At 49.5% G+C, this 21,191-nt stretch overlaps 1 protein-coding gene across 2 annotated transcripts in view; it reads right to left on the minus strand.

Annotated features, from left to right (window-relative positions):
• Positions 1–12,112, minus strand: part of CHRDL2 (chordin like 2) — a 31,221-nt gene extending 19,109 nt beyond the window's left edge. For both annotated transcript variants that reach the window (XM_024572797.3, XM_024572798.3), the window contains exons 1-2: positions 12,005–12,112; positions 1,082–1,194 (exon numbers count right to left, since the gene is read on the minus strand). In XM_024572797.3, coding sequence (XP_024428565.1) covers positions 1,082–1,194; positions 12,005–12,086 — 195 coding nt within the window. In that variant the 5' untranslated portion in view covers positions 12,087–12,112. The remainder of the gene's footprint in view (positions 1–1,081; positions 1,195–12,004) is intronic.
• Between the last annotated feature and the right edge of the window lie 9,079 nt (positions 12,113–21,191).

Here is a 21,191-nt window from a genome sequence, read left to right on the forward strand (position 1 = left end):
GAGTGGGTAGCCCACACCCTGTCTACCTCCCAATGTCCCTTCGGAAGCTCTTCTCTGCTCCCCCCACCCGAGCTGAGGATGGTTGTAGCAAGGGAGGCTCTCGCTGGCCTTCTGCATTCCTCTCTCGGCTTTTGAAGGAAAAGAGAAGGCGTAAGGTACGGGCCCCAGCTGGGAGCTAGGGCCACCCGCCCCCCAGCACCAGTTCCAGACAGATAGGTGAGGATGTTATGTCAAGCAGGCTGGGTCCCAGGCAACGAAGCTAAACCAAGTATGTTTCAAGCCTCCTAAATCATTCCTCCCTTCCCTACCCTTCCAACCTCATACTTGGCCTGAGACTACATGGAGGTCTCATTTGTTCTACCCCGTTAGTTGCATAAGACCCTGTGGAGGGTGCTGGGTTGGAGGGGGGTGGCAGGGAGAAGAGGTGAAAAAAGGCATGGTCTCTGCCCCGGTTTGTTCAGCCTTCAGCAGGACACTGAACTGGACATAAGAGAGTGCCCAGGATAACCTGCTCTCGGGGCTCCATCAAGGAGGAACAGTAACTGACAGACCCAGGAACTATTATACCTGGCCAACAGTGATCAGGAGACACTTATGTGGCACCCCAGAAGGAGAAAATACTTGCACGTGAGGGATCAAGTAAGGCTACTGGTGGGGGTGGCATGTGGTCAGAGCCTTGGAGAGCAAGCCTTTGGACCAGTGGAACTGGGGAATGCCTCCTACGGCAGCGTGGCAAGAGGGCTGGAGGAAATAGTACCGGGAAAGGAAGGAGTGGGCGGCCAGGTCAGAAGGGCTCTTTTCTGTTACACGGGAGGCAGGGAGGCTGGCACCGACAGAGGTGGAAAGAAGGCTGGGCTGAGAGCTGACCCACTGTGAGACTTACCTCTGAGAGGTGCGCAGCAGTGGTGGTGGGCACTGAGTTCTCGGTAGTAAAGTGGCGTGGCCCCAAGTTCCTGGGCAGCCTGATTCCAGAGTGCTCCTGACCTCCATAGTCAGGCTTCCTCCCTCCCTCTAGGGTGCCTGCTCTGGAGGTCTCCCAGACATACCTGACACAAGTGACCAGGTGGCCAGAGGAACATACCTCAGAACACGAGCAGCGCAGGCAGTACATCAGGCCTTGTGGCTCCAAGTAGGGGTGCCAGCTCTCGCCGGGGGAGTATCTCTTCCCGTGGAAAAGGCAGAACATGTCTGGGCCTGGCGAAGCAACCAGTGCTTTGTCAGTCCCAGGAGGCTCCAGCCCTAAGACCCTGCCTCATCGCTCCTCCTTTCTGGTTCTCGGAAGGACGTCATCCGGCTACTCAGGCAAAAGGGAGTCCATTGGACATGCTCTCCCAGTCACACAGGAGTTTGAATCTCAGCGTGACTGATCACTTGCTGTGGGACTTCGGGCATGTCACTGCCCCTCTCTGAACCTTAACACTTCTTTCATGGGGCAGTTAAGGGATGAAGCAGTAAAAGTGCTTTACAGGTTTAAATTGTGGTATAAATGTTAGCCATGATTAGTTGAATAATGGGAGGGCCAGGGAGGATACACCACACCTCTAAGGTCACACGGCCAGTCAGTCACCAAGCAGGGACAACGGCCTAAGTCTCCTCACACGCTCCTTCTGCACTCATAGTCGCACCTACTTCCTTTTCCTTGCTCCCATTTTGCTTATTGATTTACTACATCTCTGTACCTGCCCCTCCCCGGTCCTCTGCTGCTCCCCTTCATCCTCTCTCCATCTCTCTTTCTGAAGAAAGCCCCTCACCTTTTGAAGAAAGCCCCTCACAGCTGCTTTCCTGCTTCGTACCACATGAGTCCCTGTACAGCAGGTAGCCATGATGGAGAGTTGGGAAAACCAAGTGCCGCCCAGTCAAAGGTCAGAAAACTGACTTTAATATCCCTAAAAATAGTCATCGGCACTATTGCAGTCAATTGACTATTGTGTGTCTGATGGCACATCAGTCATTTTTGTCATCTGCGTATCAGTTGTCAACGTGGAGATGAACGCTTCTAAAATGTTTGAAATAGTTTATTTCATGACGATTGATAGCTCTCCTGCAATCCTGTTTCTTGAAACCTCCCCCTCCCCCCCACCTCCCATAGGAAGTCTTTTGGGCTCTTTCTACAACACACCAGCCCTGGCCTCTTATCCTCGCACACCCTAGCATCAGGTGTAGCTCCTGGCTCCACCCCTCCGACTTGCCTCTTGCCCTACCCCTGGCTACCCCCCTCCACTTCGGTATCTGCCGACTGTACAACCCAGAAGGGATGCTATCACTCCTACAGGAAAACTCTACATTATCTAAAGAATAAGCTGAGCTCTGTTACGGAGGAGCTAGGCGCACCAGCACAAGAGAAGAGTCCACAAAGTCTTGCTGAATTAAATGAGGTTGAAGAATGGAGAAAGGAGCCACCATTTATTGAGTATCTTCTCTTTACATGGATTATCTCATTAACATTCTGGTTTTTACAATTAAATTGGACAATGCCTGTAAAATGCTTACTTAGCTCAGTTCCTGACACTCAGTTGAACGCCATTACCATGATGATCGCGGTGACAATGACCCTGCAGGGTGGACATTACCGTCTTGAATAGACATTTAAACTCCCGGAATCACTGAGTATTAAAGCAGTACACTGTGTGTGTGTTGGTGGGGGGGGGGGTCACCCACAAAGCAGGAATTCCTTCTCAGTGCTGAGGTGGGCTGGCTCTCAGCCCCCAAGCACACAGCTCCAGACCCAGCAGCTCAGGGGCCACCCCAACCTTCAGCAAGTTTCCTTTGTAAGAAGAAATGCGCTTCCCTCTGGCTCTTTGCACTGCTCCTTCTGTCTCTTGGGCCTCCCAGAACAAAGGTGTGAGGCCATGGTCATGAAGCTCTCAGAGTCTGTGTTTTGATGGCCATTGGGGACTGAGGAACACACAGCTTACTTCCCTCCCTATCCTCTTCCCAGGCCCCCAAAGTAGAAGAGGGGATCAGACAGCAGATCCTATTCCCAGCAAGGCCCTGGCTGGCCCGCATCAAATGAACAGTGTTTATCTCTCAGCCTCTGCTGGCAGAGAGGGCGGGACACTGGCCCAGCTGGGGTGCTTGTCAGAGCCAGCCCAACTCTCCAAGGACTGAATAATGTCTTTCTTCCTCAGCCCCTCCCCCAGCCAGGGAGCGGTGATTGCAACACTACCATGGCCTCAGGTCTCAGCCTTGTTGCTGAAGAAACCCTGTCCCACCTTCCTTAGGGTGGCCCTGTAGCCTGGCCCCTGTGCCAATCGGCACCCCTCCCCCTCACCGCCTGCTCAGAACCTGAAGACGGAGAGAAAGCCTCAGCCCGTGGCCACGCAGGAGGCCCCTCACCCCCACCAACAGACCTGGCAACAGCTGAGAGTGTGGGGGGCCTGGCAGGCCATCCCTCAGCCCCAGGAGGCCTCCTGCAACCACAGTCCCCACCTCACCACGCCTCTCCCTCTGCCTCTGTCCCTGCGGTCCTGGCACTAGCCCTGATCCTTGTAGGGGGCTGGTGGAAGAAGCTCTAGCTCTTCATGCCACCAATTCACCGGGACCTTGAGGAAGACTCTTCCCGTCTCTAGGCCACATCTGCAAAGTAAACGTGTGTGTGTGTGGTGGCAGTGGGGGGTGAACTTCGATTTTCAAAGATTTTCTGCATAGTTTATAAATCCATGATTTCAAAATTCTAAGACTCCAAGGTTCTAGGTTTCCAAGACTCAAGATCTGGGAATTCCATGCTTCTGAGAGCCTCCATCTCATTAGATCGTGAAGCCTCTGGACTTGTACAATTTCGTGGTTCTAAGATTCTATCGTTTTAAGCTTCCGCATCTAAGGTGTGTTTTTGGTCCCATACACCCAGACTCTCAGGGGCTCCAAGGGGAGTTAGGACAGGGTCTGGGGAGCCAGCGGGGCCTCTCCTGACTGACATGGAGAAGGAGGCAAAGTCTCACATCCCCTCCCTTCCCTTCTCCTCCCTCCAGGCCTCTGTGTCCTTCCCACTCCCGCCCTGCCCTCGGGCCTGCCCTGCTTTCTCTCCCCACCCCACCATCAGATCTCATCCCAGCCACCTGTACCCACATCTCCCCCTCTGAGCCAGGGACCAAGCGGGCCCTGTCTCCGAGACCTTTGGGAGTTAATGGCCCTTGGCTGTGATGTCTAACCAGGAAAAAAGACTGTTAGTGGGCAATTTCTTATTTGAAAAAGACTATTGGCTCCATTTCAGGCTTTACAGAGATAGAGAAGAATTAAAATTAAACAAGTCTCATCCCCCTCAAAACCCCCCTTACTCAGTGAACCCCGGCTTTGGAGTCAGATAGGCCAGAGTTCAAATTCACTTTGGTTTTTATTTGCAGCTTGAGTTTAGACAAGTTTCTCGACCATTGCAGACCTCAGTTTCCACATGTGCTAAATGGGATGAGTAATAATCTCTACAGCTTGGAGTTCCTGTAGGATTGTATCAGATAACATATGTAATATGCCTAGCGTCTGCCACATATTAGATGCTCAATGAAATGGTAGGTAAAAAGCAGAACCGGATGCTCCCCAGGTTTCCTAACAGTCTGTTTCTCACAGTATTTCTTCTACTCCCAGAATCCTACGAGTAGCCCCAGGCACCTATCAGGGCACGAACATCATGGTACTGCCACCGAGGTCAAATCTCCTCAGCCTCCTTTATGACCTCACCAGCTTTGCTTCCTGGGGCTCCCTGTACCCTCCCACCCCCTTCACCCCCACAAGCCAGACTCCTGCAACACCACCTGGAGCCTACACAGACGTCAGACCTTGGGCTGGGATACAAGGTGAAAGTGGACCAGAAAGGTTGCAGAAGAGAGTGTGAGGGCAGGGGTGAGAGACCAGAGATCAGACTAGAGAGCGAGGCAGAGACTCGGGTGGGCCTTGAGTGCCTGAGGTCAAAGGAAAACCACAGAAAAGCTTTAAACTGGGGCATGCCAGTGACCACGTCTGCGTTTAGAAACATTGCTGTAGCCCCAGGAAAGGAGAATGGACTGGAGGTCAAGACTCAGGCAGAGAGACGGGGGGAGGCTGTTGCAGTCATCTGTTTTGAGATAATGCTGGGCTGGACCAGGAAAGAAGCAGTGCCCATGGGCAAGAGTGCCCACCCATGGGCAAGAGTGCAGATTTGAGGAACACTTAGTAGTTACAGGGGGCAGGCTTTGGGACAGACTGGATACAGGTGGAGAGGGTAAAGGAGCGCTCAGGATGGGATGGACCTCTCACGCCTGAATAGGGGAACCTGGGGACCTTGGCACAATAAGTAGCACATGTTGTTATCACTAGTTATGTTATCATTAATAATAGTAATGTTACTCCCTGCTATTCATTTACTGAGTTTTTTGTATATCAAGTCTTACAGAGGTCTGTCCAGAAATATCCAGCCATGTAATATGGAAAATAGAGACATTTATTGAAGAAGATACAAGATAGGAGAAACACTGTACATAGGACAATGCCATCTCAGTCCCCTTCAAAGTAGGCACCTTCGGACCTCACACAGTTCTAGTCTCCATCAGCTACCCCATTGTATATTCCTGAATCTCATGGACAGTCTGAAATCTCTTCTCATTCAAAAGGGACTTTAGTTTGGGGAAAAGGCAGAAGTCACAGGGCACCAATCTGGGCTGTAAGGGGGCTGAGTCACCTGGGTGATTGGATGTTTTGCAAAAAATCTCTGCATGAAATGTGATGCATGAGCGGGCACTTTGTCATGATGGAGCTGCCAATCACCGGTCATGCACAGCTGCGGCCTTCAGAATTATCTGAATAGTTTCTACGGAGGAATGTTCAGGCTTAATGCCAAATTTGATATTGATTCATTGCTCTACTCACTCAGTCATTTTGAATGTGATGGCCACACAGTACGCATGCTCACTCAACAGCGTCTACCACCCCCACTGACTAGTACAGTGGAGTCATCATTGTTCACACATGTGCTTTCCAGTCCACTCTCCTCAGTTGCCAGGTTACATCGATGTTGCAAACCGTTCTCGTTATATTAACAATGGATGGACTTTTTCCGGACAGACCTCATACATGTCCATGGGCCTGGCACATGACTAAATAAGACACAGTTCCTACCCTCAAGGAGCTCACAGTCTGATGAAGACTATATACAGTTTGACAAATGCTATGATAGTAGAAGCCTAGGCTCTTCACGGAAGGCTTCCCTGAGAAGACGCCTAAGCTGAGCCTTAAAGGAGCTAGGAAGGTGCAGATGGACAGCAGGAGCTTCGTGCAGAGGCACAGAGGTGGGGTGACCATGGCTCATGGAGGCCACTGCAGGTGGCTGGGGTGTGCAGGGTGCTAGTCCTCCCTCCCACAGGAAACATCCACTTGGATAGGCCACAGCCAAAACTCTTTCTCTAGCTTGCCGCGGACTTAAAGTGACTGGACTGACTTGACCTAATCTGAATTCAGGGCAGCAAGGTTTACCAGACGGAATCCAAATGTTATCAGGCCACCCCAGCCTGTCATAAACTAGCTCCCGCTTGCTCTTCCAGAAAAACTCTGTGATAGCCCTGTTTTCAGCTTCATCTCCTCTTGCTGAATTTTTCATTCTTCATCTCCCCACCCCACCCCCACCAGGCTCCTTCACACTTCCATGTCTCCCCACATGTGACTCCCCACCTCCAATGTTTGATCAACTCCTTCTCATTCTTCAAGAGCCTATTTGGGTGCTACCCTTCCCGCAGAGCTGCCCCCACCTTCCAGGCCTCTGGCCCACCCTTCCGCAGGGCTGCACAGAACTGAGTTCGGCCCTCTAGCATGGCTCTCCTCACACTGGATTGGAAGTACTATTACATGGGTTCTTCTTCCTTACTCAACCAGGAGTAAGAAGCAGGTCTCAACAGTTCCTGTATCTCCAGGGCTCTGCACAGGGCCCACCTAGAGGTGATGCTTCGTAAATGAAGGCGTGATGGAAGAAGAGAAACTCTGGAAAAGGAGACGGCTGATGGGCCGCACTCCTGAAGCCACTTTCTTTAACAAAAAGCAAACTTTCTCGTGTGGTAGGAGAGCCAAACCCCTCTTAGCACTTTGATTTTGTCACCTAAGAGAAATTAGCCTTTGACCTCCCCTTTCCAGCTCTCGCCGTTTGAGCTCCCAAACCCCATGCCATCCCGAACGCGATGTACAAAACGGTCAGGAGCCTGCAGGTGGAGGGATGAGTGATTCCACGATATTCACATGTAAGACAAAATTTCCAAACTATCTTATCCAAGGTCATCCCACACTCTGCCTTGAAACTCTCATGCTATTATAAAGGGCTCGTAGTAGGTAGTTAGGAGTGGGTAATGTGGTTGAGAATCCTTCCAATAGGAAGCAGAAGAGACAACCAGAAAGAAGCTTCTGAGCTACAGGGGAGGCTGGAGGGGACCAGGAAGGGCTGGGGTATGAAGAGAGAAGCCTGGAACTGTGGCTGGCCTGTCCCCAGCCTGCGAGAACTCAGGAGACCTGAGTGAACCAGGCTGCACAGGAATGTGAGAACGTTTACATCTTATCCCTCACGCCCACACGGCCATACTTTCTCTATTTATTTATAGGCCTCTTTCTACCCAAACAAACTTGCTCTTCTCTAAGACATAAGCTCTGGTCTGGGCACTGGTAGCCGATATGGGGGGCCTTCTAAAGGAATCAGAAGTGAAAATCTCAGCTCCTCAGTGGTTAAGCTGTGCCAGCTCTAGCTGAAGGGTCCTCACTCTTCTGAATCTGACTCCTGTTAGCTGGCATGTGACAGATGTTTAGGAACATGGAGCAGCCTCAAAGGAGAAAACTGTCAGACCAGGAGAAGGGTCAGGGACAGAGATAAGACTGTTTGCTTTCTCTTCTGTCTTGGACATACACACTTAGAGCCATAGCACCTGAGAAATTTAAGAACTGAGAGATGACGTCCAATCCTCTATTTACAGATGTGGAAACTGAGTCTCAGAGAGGGATCATGACTTGCCCAAGGTTGCTGATTCATTCACCACAAACTCCAATGCCAGTCTTCAGATCTAAGGGGGCTGCTTATAGAAACACCCATCCCCTAAGGAAGAGGACCAGAAAAAATGGCTTTAAATTGCAAACAAAAGGACTCAGGTGAGATATAAAGCAGAATCCTGACTACAAGAGTGGGTAATAGAAGAAGACTGTGGAACAGCCTTCTCTGGTATGGGATCCTGCCCACAGGCGGGGGACGCCTGAGAGGATCTCTGCACTGCACGTCCCAGGGGTGCCACTCTCACACCAGTCCTTTCATTTGGAGTCCAGAGGATTCAAGGTCCCTCTCCCACAGCCTGGCGCCATGGCCAGTGGCTGGGGGAACTTGAGAGTACGGTCCTGGAACAGGTGCAACAGCTGGAGCAACTGTACAGCTGTTGCCTGCGCTGGCTCAGCAGCGGGCAAGCGAGTGAGTCAGACAGAGACCTCTACTGGTGAGATAGAGGAGGTGCAGAACTGCCCAAACAGACCCAGAGAGGGGCTTGCCTGGAGTCAGATGTCAGGCCTTCACTTAGGCACTGGCCACCCCCTGTGTACATCTGGACAAGTAGATGGGGACACAACTAACCTGGACAGCAGGAAAGGGTCCCCACTTGTGAGTCTCCTTCTACACCCACTGTCCCAGACTCCCTAGGTACTTTCTCCTGGTGTCTCGGGGTCTACCTATTCCTCCCTGTCAGAGCAGCAGTATCAGGCTGCAGACCCACTCACCTCACCCTCCTAACTTCCTTTTCTAAAGGTCCAAGAAGACTCAGAATCAATGCAATAGCATCTTTGGATTTTAGAGTCTTTGAATCACAGGATGTTAAAGCCAGAACTGTCCTCAGTGATTGCCTATTTGGGTCCAACCATATAGCTCTACAGCTGGGGACACTGAGGGGCAGAGAAAGGCAACTTGCCCTGTGTCACAGGTGGCACTGGTGGTAGAGGCAGAGCTGGAGCCCTGACGTTATGATTCCAAGCTTGTCCGTCGCACCACATCATGCCATGGGAGCTCCCTTCCCACCACATCTCTGCTCCTGGGGTTTGGGATTCTGTGACCTGGGGGCAGACACTTCGAGTCCCACAGAACAATAACTTTTGGGGGAAGAATAGAGACATCAGTGTTTTTACTTCATATCTAACTCTCCTGAAAGCGGGATCGGGCGGAGGGAGGGGAGAGATAGCGGAAGCATGCTAGACACCTTAAAGGGGGAGGCAATGAGTAAGGGAAGGGCACAGAATAGAGGAGCTGACATGGAGGGGACAGAGCATTGGAGAGGGACAAAATACCAGACAGGTGCTCGTCCCACAGAGGGATGAGTGCCCAAATTGACCAACATCACGCATGCATGTGACTGTCCTGGGGCTGGCATCGGAACTGCTCAGTGACCAGGTCAGGAACCCGAAATCAGAGTCCAACCTGTGGTCCAGGTTTGAGGATCCAGGCTCAGCCTGTGGCTGGAGTTGAGTCTCAGTCTGGGTTGGGGTCAGGACTTAATCTGTGGCTGGAAACAGAGCTAAGGGTACAGTAACCTTTGTTCGAATAGCCTTGTCATTTAACCGCGGGGCAAGCTGCCACGCGTGCTCTGAGGCCGTTGGCATTTCCTGGGCTGAGCCGTCTCGAGAGTCTGCAGACTTGGGAATGTCCATCTGTCGGCACCACTTCTGGAAGAACCTGAGGCATTACCAGGAAAGTTCTTCCCCACAACAGGCCTGCGGTCTTACTCAAACTAAGACAAGGACCTTCGTAAGAGACCTTCAAGTCGAACACTGGCAAATGACTATCAGATTGTTTCTAGATTCATAAATTGTCATCAGTAGACAAAATAAGGCTCAGAGAAGGGAAGTGATTTGGCCCAATTCATACAACCAGTAAGTGACAAACCAGGGGCTACAATCTTTCCTTTAACAAATTTGCTGTGTGACCTTGGGCAAGTCACTCACCCTTTTTGAATATAGTTTAATTATAACGATAGGAAAATTGAGGGGTAGGAGCAGATGATTTTCAAAGGCTCTTCCAGCTGTGACATCTCAGAACCTTAACACGGCCCTCCGAATGTCAGTCCGCCTCACCTCAGCTCAATCAAGTCTGCTCTGTTGTTTCCTTGTGCGTCTGGAGCTAACTAAGTTCCAGGCTGTGGCGGGACTGAATACTGGCACGACCCAGTGAGAGATACGGACCTGAAGGCCAGTGGAAACGTGGAGGAAGGAGATCAGAGTGGATCAGGCGGCCAGGGAAAGCTTCCTGAAAGGGGTACGCCTAAGCAAGGCGAAGGGCTGACAAGATGGGGAAGGCCAAGCGGAGAGGTGTGGGTCGGACATGAGCAATCCTGCCAAATGATCTGATTCTGGGGCATCTTTCCAAGATGCAATAAGGGCAACAATCTCTGGAGAAAAACCTTGGGGGCTAAGAACGATGTGCCAAAGGGGAGAGGTAGGCAAGGAGGGCATCCTGTGCTAAATCCCTTTTAAGAAACAACAGGTAAGTGTTAGGAGGAAACCTCCAGGGCTCGAGAAGGGGGAGGAGACGCTTACTGAGTATTAGGCATTGTGCTGAGCACTTCAACACAGGCACTTCCTTTCATCCTTCCAAGGACCTCTTGGGTTCCAAGTGAGTATGTGTCTTGGACAGATGGAGAGATTGAGTCTCAGAGAAGTTGTGACTTATGAAAGGTCACACCACTACTAAGGAGCAGAGCCAGGACTTGGACCCAACATGGAACTCTTTCCATGACTTGTTACGGAGGACTACTAGGGGTCTCATGCTGCAGCAGCTCACGGACGACCAGACACGCAGCCTGCCTTCGCAAGCAGAGACGAGAATGCAACAAAATCTAGCCCCACTGGCTCCGAAAGTCACATGCAAAAGAAAGGCAGAGATGGAGGAGCTGAGCTGTGGAGAGGAAAGAGCACTAGGCTGGGAGGTGGGAAGCTGGGGTCTTCATCCCAGGCTCTGCCCTGTATTAACCGGAGTTAAACCAGTGCCTGTCTTGGGTCTCAGTTTCTTTATTGGATATTTCAGAGTTTGAACTAAGCTCCTTCCTTCTTATTAAGAAACTCTCTGGCTTTGTCTGACATCCTCACAGCATCTAAGAGATGGCAGTGGATGGAGACAGTGTCCACCAGAACACTTGGGGGGCAGTGAGGAAACCGAGGTCAGAGAGATTATACAACTCTGTGAGGTTACACAGTGCCCAAGTGGAAAGCATGAATTGGGGAACCGATTTTTTAAAAGAACCTACTATGTGCCAGCTAGTTGCTTTACATGTTTCCTCTAATTTAATCCTCACTTCAATTCTGTCATTTTTTGCTCCCATTTTATCGATTAGGAAACTGAGGCTCAGGGAGGTGCCCTCCATGCGGGCCTCCTATTGGCTGGTATTCCACAGGTCGGGAATGAGGGACGCTGGCTTCTCGCACTGTGCCCTGCTGCCTCCCAGAGTCTCACTGGTCCAAATCAAGGCCCCTCCCAGACCCTGTGGGACCGGGAAAGCACAGGATTTGGAATGGTAGAGCTCGGCTTCTGATGGCTTACTAGCTCTGTACACTTGGACAAGTTTCTTCTCTTAGCCTATGTTTTCTCTTCCGTAAAATGCAAATGATACCCACCTCCTGGGAGTGCTGAGAGAATCAAAAGAGATAACGAAGGGGAACGTTATCCTAGTTAGCTCTTCTTTCCTTCCACCAGCTCTCTTTAAAGTGCAGCAGCCTTTTCCTCTTCATCACAGCTGTGCAGCCAAACACTCGGGACGCTACTAGGAATAGGTGCCCCCCAACTCCCACCCTCAGAGCACAACGACCAGCCCTCTCTCCAGCTGCCTTTAGGTCCATGACAGCAGCCCCCTGGCTCTGAGTCTTGCCAGGTTCCCCCCCAGTCTCCCAGCCGTCAGCCCGTACAGATGTGCTGAGGAGCTCCACCCTTCCCGCACAGGTGCAGTCGGAGCACCTTGGGGTCCCTAACCCTGGCACTTTCCCTGCACGTCCTGGGGCTGGCATCCCTCCTCTGTCCACCCGGCGCCCACACCCCCCTACTTACGAGCTCGAGCGTGGGAGTCCAAGGGGAACCAGAGCAGTGCCAGTCCCAGCAAGGAAGAGAGGACCCTTCCTTCGGGAATCATCCTTCCTTCTCCCAGAGTCAGGCCACCAGGTGCTGAGCCGGGACGGGGGTCGGAGGTCGTGAGATGAGGGGACACTGAGGCACAAGGGCACAAAGCAATCCACAGACCCGGGGAGGGCTGCTGTTACAGTGGAGTCAGAGAAGGGTCGAGAAGGCGGTGGGGACCAAAAGGGATGCCTAAGGTGGGAATAAGAGGAAGGTGAAAAGAGAACAAGGGGAAATGAGGGGGAAGATGGAGAGATGAGGAAGGTACGGCAACGGGGAAAAGCAATTCAAGCAGAGAAGGTGAGAGGGAGGGTCGGAGAAGAAAGACGCGAGAGGACAGGGGTCTGCACAGCGCGCCGCGTTGGGCGAGGCGCGCGGGACCGGCGGGCTGTTCTGGGAGCGAGGATTAGAAGCGGCTGGCGCCCCCTGCTCGGTGGGCTCCAGGTCGGGCCGCGGGGTCCCGGCGGCGGCGACGGCGCGGCGGCCGCGGGGGTAGGTTGCGCGGGGGCCGGCTGTGCACGCCAAGGGCGCCAGGCGCCGCGCTCGGGCGCATTTGTACTTTGCCGCGGGAAGCAGGCAGCCCCGGCCTGGCGCTGGCCTAGCACTGGCGCCTCCTCTGGGGCACCGCGGGCTCGGTGGATTGGCCACCCGAGAAACAGGCCCACTTTTTCCCCTCCTCTCTCGTGCGGGTCTCCGGGACCGACGCTCCAGGCGCGGCGCCGGGAGGAGGCGAGGGGGCTGGGGAGGGGGAAGGGGCCACCAGGGCCACGGGTTTTAACCCCTGAGTCCCCGCGACGCGCAGAGTGCAGGAGGACGGAACCCTTTTAGGCTTGTGGTGGAACTTTCGGGTGAGGAAGGATGAGATGTCGGGATCGGAGAGGGGAAGCCGGCCGCCGAACTAGAGGCGCTCAATTTGGGGAGCTCGGCGGCGCGTGCACAGAACTCGGGCTCTCGGTGGAAATCAGTACACTTGCTGTTCTTAATTCTGTTTGCGGTGCCGGCCGCTCCGCCTCAGAGCCTGTTTCCCCGTCGCTGAAACGGGAATCTTAATGTCTTTAGTGTCTGTAATATTTTAATATCTTCCCACAATTGTTTGGCTTCTAGTTACTATTGCCACCTACCCTACACTTTCACCAACTAAGTGAGCTGAGCTAATGATAGTCAAAGCCCTCAGGTCTGAAAAAGTACAGGTCATGATTCCAGGCTGCTGGAATGCCCTTCCCACTTCCCCTCCGTACCCACACAAGCCGTGACCAGGGTGACATCCAGCACAGCTGGACGCTTTCTTTGGAAGTCCTCCTCTGTGTCCCCATTCCGTTCCCGGAGCAGGACACAACCTCTCCTTTGCCTCTGCAGGTCCGGAGGCCTGCACCTCTCTGAGAGTGTTGGCCATGTTCAGTCCTCTTCAGGAAGAGCTGGTTGTCAAACTGTTGTCTTGCCCACCAGAATGCCAGCTTGCGGAAGTCAGGATGCTGAAGCTCCCTATCCCCGGCCTGTGGATGGTGCTTTTACCTTGTGTTCAATGAGAGCTTGAGGTAATAGGATCCTAAGAAGAGAACCACCAACCCTGTCCAGACAAGGAACACCCAGATTCTGAAATCAAACGGGCAGGGTCCCATCCTGGTTCTCTCCCGAAATTGCTGGGACATTTTGGTACGTCCATTCCTGCTTCTGCTTTGGACCTCAACTTCCTGCCCAGCTCCTCCTGCAAAGCTGCTGGAAACTCCAGGGAGAGATGGAGGACGGAACACAGAGATGGGCAAGAAATGATGTGGGATGTTGAGCCACATCCCACTCTGGTAGAGAATCACGTTTCCAGGTTGAAACGCTTCTGACTGGTTGTCTATAAAAATGTCTTCTTGGTCTGAGGCTGTGCTCCCCACCCCACTGTGCTGCCAGTCTGTCCTCCAGAACAGAGAGCACCGGGAGCCACCAGTGGTTCCAGAAACAGAGCTTCCCCGGGGATCTCAGAACCCGGGACAAGCATGACCTGCTTCCAGTGCCCTTCAGGGTTAACGTCTCCCATTCCAATCTGGCCAGTCTCTTCTTCTCCACTAAGTATACCGTATTTTAAAGTTTAATGAGAGCTCTGTTTGTCATCAAGCTTCCCTTTTTGCCTTGGCTTTCAGGGAGCTCAAGAGTTAAATTGAGTGCTTAACCGCAGAAATAATCTCATCCCAAGGATATGGGACAGAGATCTCTTCCTTTCCCCGTCTTTGTTTAAAATCTGCTGTGCACATACATGTATTCACTTCTTAGGTGTAAGAGGTGGATTAAGATTGGTTCCTCCTCCCCACGCCCCCACCCCCCACATCCTGCTCATTCTACTTCAGGAAATGTCTCTACCATGAGACCAAAGAGGTCTTAATCGTCCTCTCCATCCTTACTTATTGTCCTAGAGTTCAGGCCATCATCATCCCTTCCTGGACTTTGCCAACAGCTTTTTAACAAGTCTTCTGCCCCTAGTCTGGGCCTCTCCAATCTGTTTTCCTCACACCTGCTGCAAGAATTATGTTGATCACATCACATTCCCACTTAAAACCCATTAGTGGAAATAAAAAGTAAATAACATCAAATGCAATGTGGTATCTTGCATTGGATTCTGGGACAGTGAAAGCACGTCAGTGGGCAAACTGGTGAGTAAAGCCTACATTTCAGTTGATAGTAATGGACCAGTGTAGGTTTCTTCATCCTGCCACGTGTGCCGTGGCTCTGCAAGACGTTCATGGTGGGGAAACAGGGTGAAAGACGCACGGAGTGGGGCACAGGTAGGGTTATACTTGTTCAAGTGGAAAGTAGTACAATAATTAATAAACGATAACACAAGAATAAGCTGTGTTTTGCTTGCAACTGTAAACCTGCTTTTGCCCCACCCTGTATGGTTCTTGGATAAGAACTCTGGACTATCTTTGCAACTTTTCTGTCAATCTAAGATTCTTCCAAAATAAAAATTTTATGTAAATAAATAACAGGAAAAAAAACATCATTGGCTTCCTATCAGTTACAGAGTAAAATAAGAAATCATTAGCATCGGATTCAAAACCATGCACATTTTGGCTTCTCTGTACCATTACCACCCATGCCATCCCTTACCGACCCCTCACCTCCCCACTGGCATTGCACTTTCATGCCTCCGTATCTTTGCATATGGCTTCCTTCTGCCTGGACCTTCTCCGCCTTCATTAAGTGAATTCCTTTCTACTCTTCAAAAGTCAACTCTTTTAATTCTCCCCCACCCTCCTCTCCTGCTCTAGTAAAGGGGGTCAAATATGTTGTGATGGATAGAGACTACACTTGGGGCTAGGGAGCACACACTGGAGTATACTGATGTCGTATTATAAAGTTGTACACCTGAAATTTATATAATGCTATTAACCAGTGTTATCCCGATAAATTTAATAATTAAAAAGGTCAGTTCTGAGTCACTTCCTCTTTGAGGCCTTCCCTGAGCCCCCTTAGCAAAGTGAATTTTTGATTGTATTGCACTTTGTATTGTAGCCATTGGAGTGTACATATTTATTTGCATTTCTACCCTGCAGTGTGAGGGCAGGGGTGTTTTTCCACTTCTATCTACATCTCTAGCACTTGGCAAAGTCCCTGACACACAATGAGACTGGATAAATAATTGCTTCATGAATAAGTGTGGACCTCAGTGATTTGAAAAATATTATTATTTCATGGGAGAGCCTCAGCACCCCTATTGCCTTCAGGTTTCTTTCCCCTTCAGCCAAAGACATTTTTTCCATTGCTTTTAGAGAGGAGAGGAGAGAGAGAAACATTGATGCAACAGAGAAGCATCAATTGGTTGGTTCTTGTACATGCCAGGATGGGGGATCCTATGCACCTAGACCTGCCTGGACTGGGGTCAAACCCACAGCTGGTATGTGCCCTGACCAAGAATCGAACCTGCACCTTTCGGTTACGGGTCGATGATCCCACCGACTGAGCCTTACTGGTCAGGGCTTGTCTTCAGTTTTAATCCATGATTGACGTAAGAAACAAGCACTTGAGGAAAGTTTCTGTGTCTTCTGTAGAATTGCTGTTGAGGATGGTTGCCTATATATTATTTAATACCCTTTAAGCAATGAGATCTGATAAGTTCACCCAATATCTAGTCAGGAAAGAAATCGTATCTATGCACAGCAATTTGTTGCACCCCTTTTGTCTGGGACCTGCTTGCTTCTCTCTTAGGGGACTCGCTCACTGCCTTCCAGGGCAGCCCATTGCACTGTTGGACAGCTCTGTTAGAAAGTTCTTTAACTGAAATATGATTCTCTTGGACTCCCTGCATTTGCTCTTAGCTCTGCCCCCAGGGTTGCACAGAGCAAGCCAATTTCTGTCTTTTGAGTGTTCTACAGAGATGAGAGGCAGAGAACCCTCTTCCATACTCTCATCCCTACCAGTTTCAGTCCCGGGACCCTTCATGCCACATTAAACATTTTATTCAAATGTGCTCAGCTCTTCATCCCCACACCTCTGCACAGACTGTTTCTTCTAATGCCCTTTCTACCCATTCTTATCTGTCTAGCAAGCTTATTTTTCCACGGTCAAGGTAATTGCTACCTCTTCACTCATCGAACAGGTATTGAGTGCCAGCGCTGCGCCAAGCACTGTACTAGGTGCCAGGGACCGAACAGACACTGGTGCGAAGGGTCCAGGTTCTTGCTGCAGTCGTTTTCGTGGCCTCCGAGTTATCTTCTCTCTCCTCCATGCCTCTGCACCTCCGTGACAGCACTTACCTCACTGTATTATCAAAGGTTGTGTCTCACCTCCTCTACAGTGAGTTCCTTGAGAACACAGACTACTATTGATTGAATATCTTCCCTAGTCTTTGGTACACACCTTTGCACATAGTAGCTACTAAATAAAGGCTTGTTGAAAAATATTCTTGTTCCTTCAGATAATCCCCTTATGACATGTTACTTATTGGTGGGTAAAAAGCCTCCCCCTGGGCTGCAGCCTGCTTGATTATGTAAAATTACATAACAATAAGAACCTTGGAGATCAGTGTCAAGGACAGACTTCTTAATCCAGCCCACTTAATCCTGAAAGATTCTAAATGCAAACTCACCATGAGAGAGTTAGTCTGAGACTACGTAATAGAGACTGTCTATCAGTGGTGTGCTGGTAAATGTTTAACAACCAGCTCTCCAAGGGGGAAAAAAAGCCCTTGTTTCAATAGCAGTTGACAGTTTCCATGGTGTATGTACTCCCACCATGGGCAATTTCAAGCTACCAAGGTGACATCATTGCATGTGAAGCTGAGAAGAGATGCGCAGTAATCCGCCGTTACGCAGTATTCCCATCATACAGATACGATGGATGTATATAATATCAAGAACATTGATAGTAGAATAATTAGGAGGCGATGAGTTTGACTTTTTTAACTTATTTAAGTATATATAAGTTAATGCTTAGTAGTGATTGTGTTTCACCACCAGCTTGCAAAATTCCTGAAAATTTAACATTCAGCTGTCTTGAGCCCTTCCAAGCCAGTTCTGGTTAATTTTTCTTTTTTTTTTTCATCGAGGTATTAGCAACACACAATATATTAGCTCAGGTGTATGACACAGTATTCGTGTGTGTTGTGAAATGACCACCACGATAATTCTACTTAACGTTCGTCACCACTCAGTTACAAAATTTTTTTTCTTGTGATAACTTTCTCTTAGCAACTTTCAAATATGTAATACCGTATTATTAACTATAGTTGCCATATACTGCCTTTACTTGATGATGTCCCGAAGGGGTGAACAAATTGACTCTTTAAAGCTGGGTCCAATTTTGACACATTAGGAAGAAAGTCTTATTTCAAGGAGCTGTCACAGTTAATTTGTTTGTAAAGTGAACAATCCCCATTCTACCCCCACCCTTCAGCCAGGTCAGAGCTACGTAACAGGTATTTATTTAAAACCTACAGTTATTTCAGTACATCACCCTTTGGATCTCCAGATATGGTCCATATGGCTGCCCGAGATAAATCTCTGCACGATGGATGCAGGAACCCTCAGCACTGCCAAATGATGTCCGGTGACATGTGGGCACGCAATACCTATCCGTGTATTGATCTGTGTGGTTTCTTATGTGGCTATGTGAATATTCCCAAGTCTTTTTTTCCTCTCTTCCCAGGACAAGTTGCACACAAGAATTCTGATAGAGGAGGTATCAGGAAACCAGGATGGGGGAACACATAGCCCTTAACTTCCCAGAGGCCTTATGAGGGAAGCTGATTGGGGACAAAGTGTCTTCAGTGGAAGACATGGAGGGGGATCACCCTTCATCTAGGTCCTAAGCTCTGCCACCAACCAGAGGTCCTGTATTGCAGGTGTGTCACTAACCAAGCACCAGAAAGAATGGACCTTCTGCTCCTGCCTCCTCCATGCTCAGGGGCACTTCCAAAAAGCAATTAGAGATTTTTTTCCATAGGTCTGTGAAGATGTAGCCAGATGCCAGAGAACAGTGCCCAATAACTAGGGTCCCACAGCCTATGGTGACAGGCACTATATCCACCCAAATGTGGGAATGCAGAGACACTAGAATTAGCTTTAAAAATATAATCAGGTCATGGTACTTCCTTGCTTGAAACTTCTCCAATTGCACTTGGAATACAATCCAAACCCTGTACCACATTTTGTAAATCCCCCTTGACCTGGCCTCTGCCTACCTTCTAATGTTGGCCATTAACACACTAACACACTAGCCTTCTTTCTGTCCCTGGGTACATACACCAAGCTGTCTGGATCCCCCACAGGATCTCTGCTCTTGAGGTTTCTCCTACTTGCAATGTTCTTCCCTCAGCCTTTTCCCAGCTGACACTTCACTCAGCTCAAATGCTGCTTCCTTGGTTCAACCTATCTCATCCTGTCCCCATCCAGTCATTTTCTATGATATGGCCTTGTGTTATTTCCTTTGTGTCACCTGTCATTATCTGAAATGTATTTCTTCACTTTTACATTATGTGCCTCCACCAGGAGTATGAAACCTCTGTGAGAGCTTGGACCTTAATTCTCTATCCCTGCTATATTGCTAGTTCCTAGAATAGTGCGTAGCACACAGTAGAGGCTTACTGAATAGTTTTAAATAAATGGAGGATAGAATATTTATCTGGACTATCTGATTCATGTAAGGAATGATCCTGAAACTCAGGACTCCAAATCCTTGGAATCCAACCCAGTAGTATTTTCATCGTTATTATTACTACCCTCATTAGTATTCATCTCACAACCATGATTATCAACAGTGCCGCATGGCACATGGGGGTACTTACTGTCTGTTGAATGAATGAATGAATGAATGACATCAGCTTTATTGCTGACCTCAAACTTCCTTATTTCTACTCCCTTTCCAGTCCAACTTCTTGTATATGCTATGCTCCAGCTACTCAAAACAATCATTTTCACCTGACACACCATGTTCTCAAGTCTCCATGTTTTGGCTTATTTTGCTATTCCTTCTATTTGGAATTTCCATTCCTTCTTTGCTGAGTTCTCTCTTTTGGACCCAGTTTTGTATCCAACACTTTTGTATCCAGGTTGTCAGTCACTTCCTCTTCTATGCTTCCATACTGCTTTGCCTACCCACTGTTAAAAACTCATCTCCGGAATTATAGTAGTTTGTTGACATGTCTTCTCCCCTAGATGGTAAACTGCTTGGGGGCAGGGACAGTAGACTTTCTTCTCTGTATTTTCAGGAACCATTTCTGGGCCCACCACACAGCAGTTTCACAATATTCATTGAAATCTTCCATCTGGTGTTGGGCATAGGCTACCTGCAGAGCCATGTGCTGGGAGCTCGAGGAGATGTACGATACTAGTCAAATATGGACCCCGGTCCTGAGGACTTATAAGTTAATTGTAGAGACAAGTCCTTTACATAGAAAAGGCACCACTAAAAACCAGTGTATTCTAGAATGAAATATGAGACAGGAGAAGTTAAGTGTGGTGGGACATGTATAGGACTGGAGAAGCCAGAAGACTTGGTTTCTGGACCCCACTGCGTGGTTTTGACAAATTCTTTCCCTCCTTCAGACTTCGGTTTTCTTCTTTGTAAATTAAGGGGTTTGATCAGAAGCCTTGGAAGATTTTAAAGCCAGTTCCAGCTCTGATGTGCTGAGTTTGGCACCAAAGAAACTGTGGAACACACCGTGGGGAGAGCTCAGTAGTCTCAGTTTGCCCCCTGGTGGTCACTCGGCGACATCACAGTCCTGGGTGCCAGCTGTAGGCTTTTGTCAGGAATGTAAGATAGCCCAGTTCAGGACCTGGAAAACAAAGAACTGTGGGACAATGACCGTTCTAGAAGAGAACCAATCAGGTTTCTCACTGGTCAGTTGGTATACAATCCTATCCTTCTTCAGGACGAAGGAACTTGGGAGACCGAGATCTCCGTTCTCAGCCTTCAGCAGAACACACCTATCTATTTATTTCCAAACTAGAGGAAGTCAATCTTTGGGCAGACCTGCCTGACTTTTCTTCTGTGACCCCATCACAGTGTTCTCTCCTGAGGCAGATTCTCCATTCTGGTCAGTATAACTCTCTATTTATTTATGACAAAATGGGGGGTTTCTCTGCCTCTTTCCGGGAGAAGGGCCGTGAGCCCTTCCTTCTGGGGCTCTTAGTTTAGACAAAGTAAAGGTAATAGGATTTCTTTGGTGAGATGGGAAAAAGATACAGACTCTACTAGAGTAAGGCATGTTCTTTACATTGTAACAGGTGGTCGATACTAGCAGAGAAAGATTTGTTTTTTGGCTGTTTCACTCTGAAATTGTCTCAGGTGGGCACAGGTAACCAGGTTCTTAGTGATCGCAAACAATTAATTGAACCGAACATACAGAGAGTTTATAGCAGAAAGAGAGAGAGCAGATTTATTAAGTGATAGTACACTCCACAGAACACAGGAGCGGGCCAACTGCGAGCGGAGATTGACCCTCAGTGGCTGGAGGGATTCTATGCTTATAGGGGGGTTATTTCCTGGCTAGTTTTGGTGGGCTTTTATTGTGCATGTACAACTAGTTATATTACTGTAAGGCTACTGTGCATGTGGTCTCCCATGATTTGCCTTGATTGGTCACCAGGAGAGGGGAGTCCCACAATGCTAATTTATTATAACGCTACCACGATAGAGC

This window comes from Desmodus rotundus, chromosome 5 (genome assembly GCF_022682495.2).
Source record: "Desmodus rotundus isolate HL8 chromosome 5, HLdesRot8A.1, whole genome shotgun sequence".
Taxonomy (NCBI): Eukaryota; Metazoa; Chordata; class Mammalia; order Chiroptera; family Phyllostomidae; genus Desmodus; species Desmodus rotundus.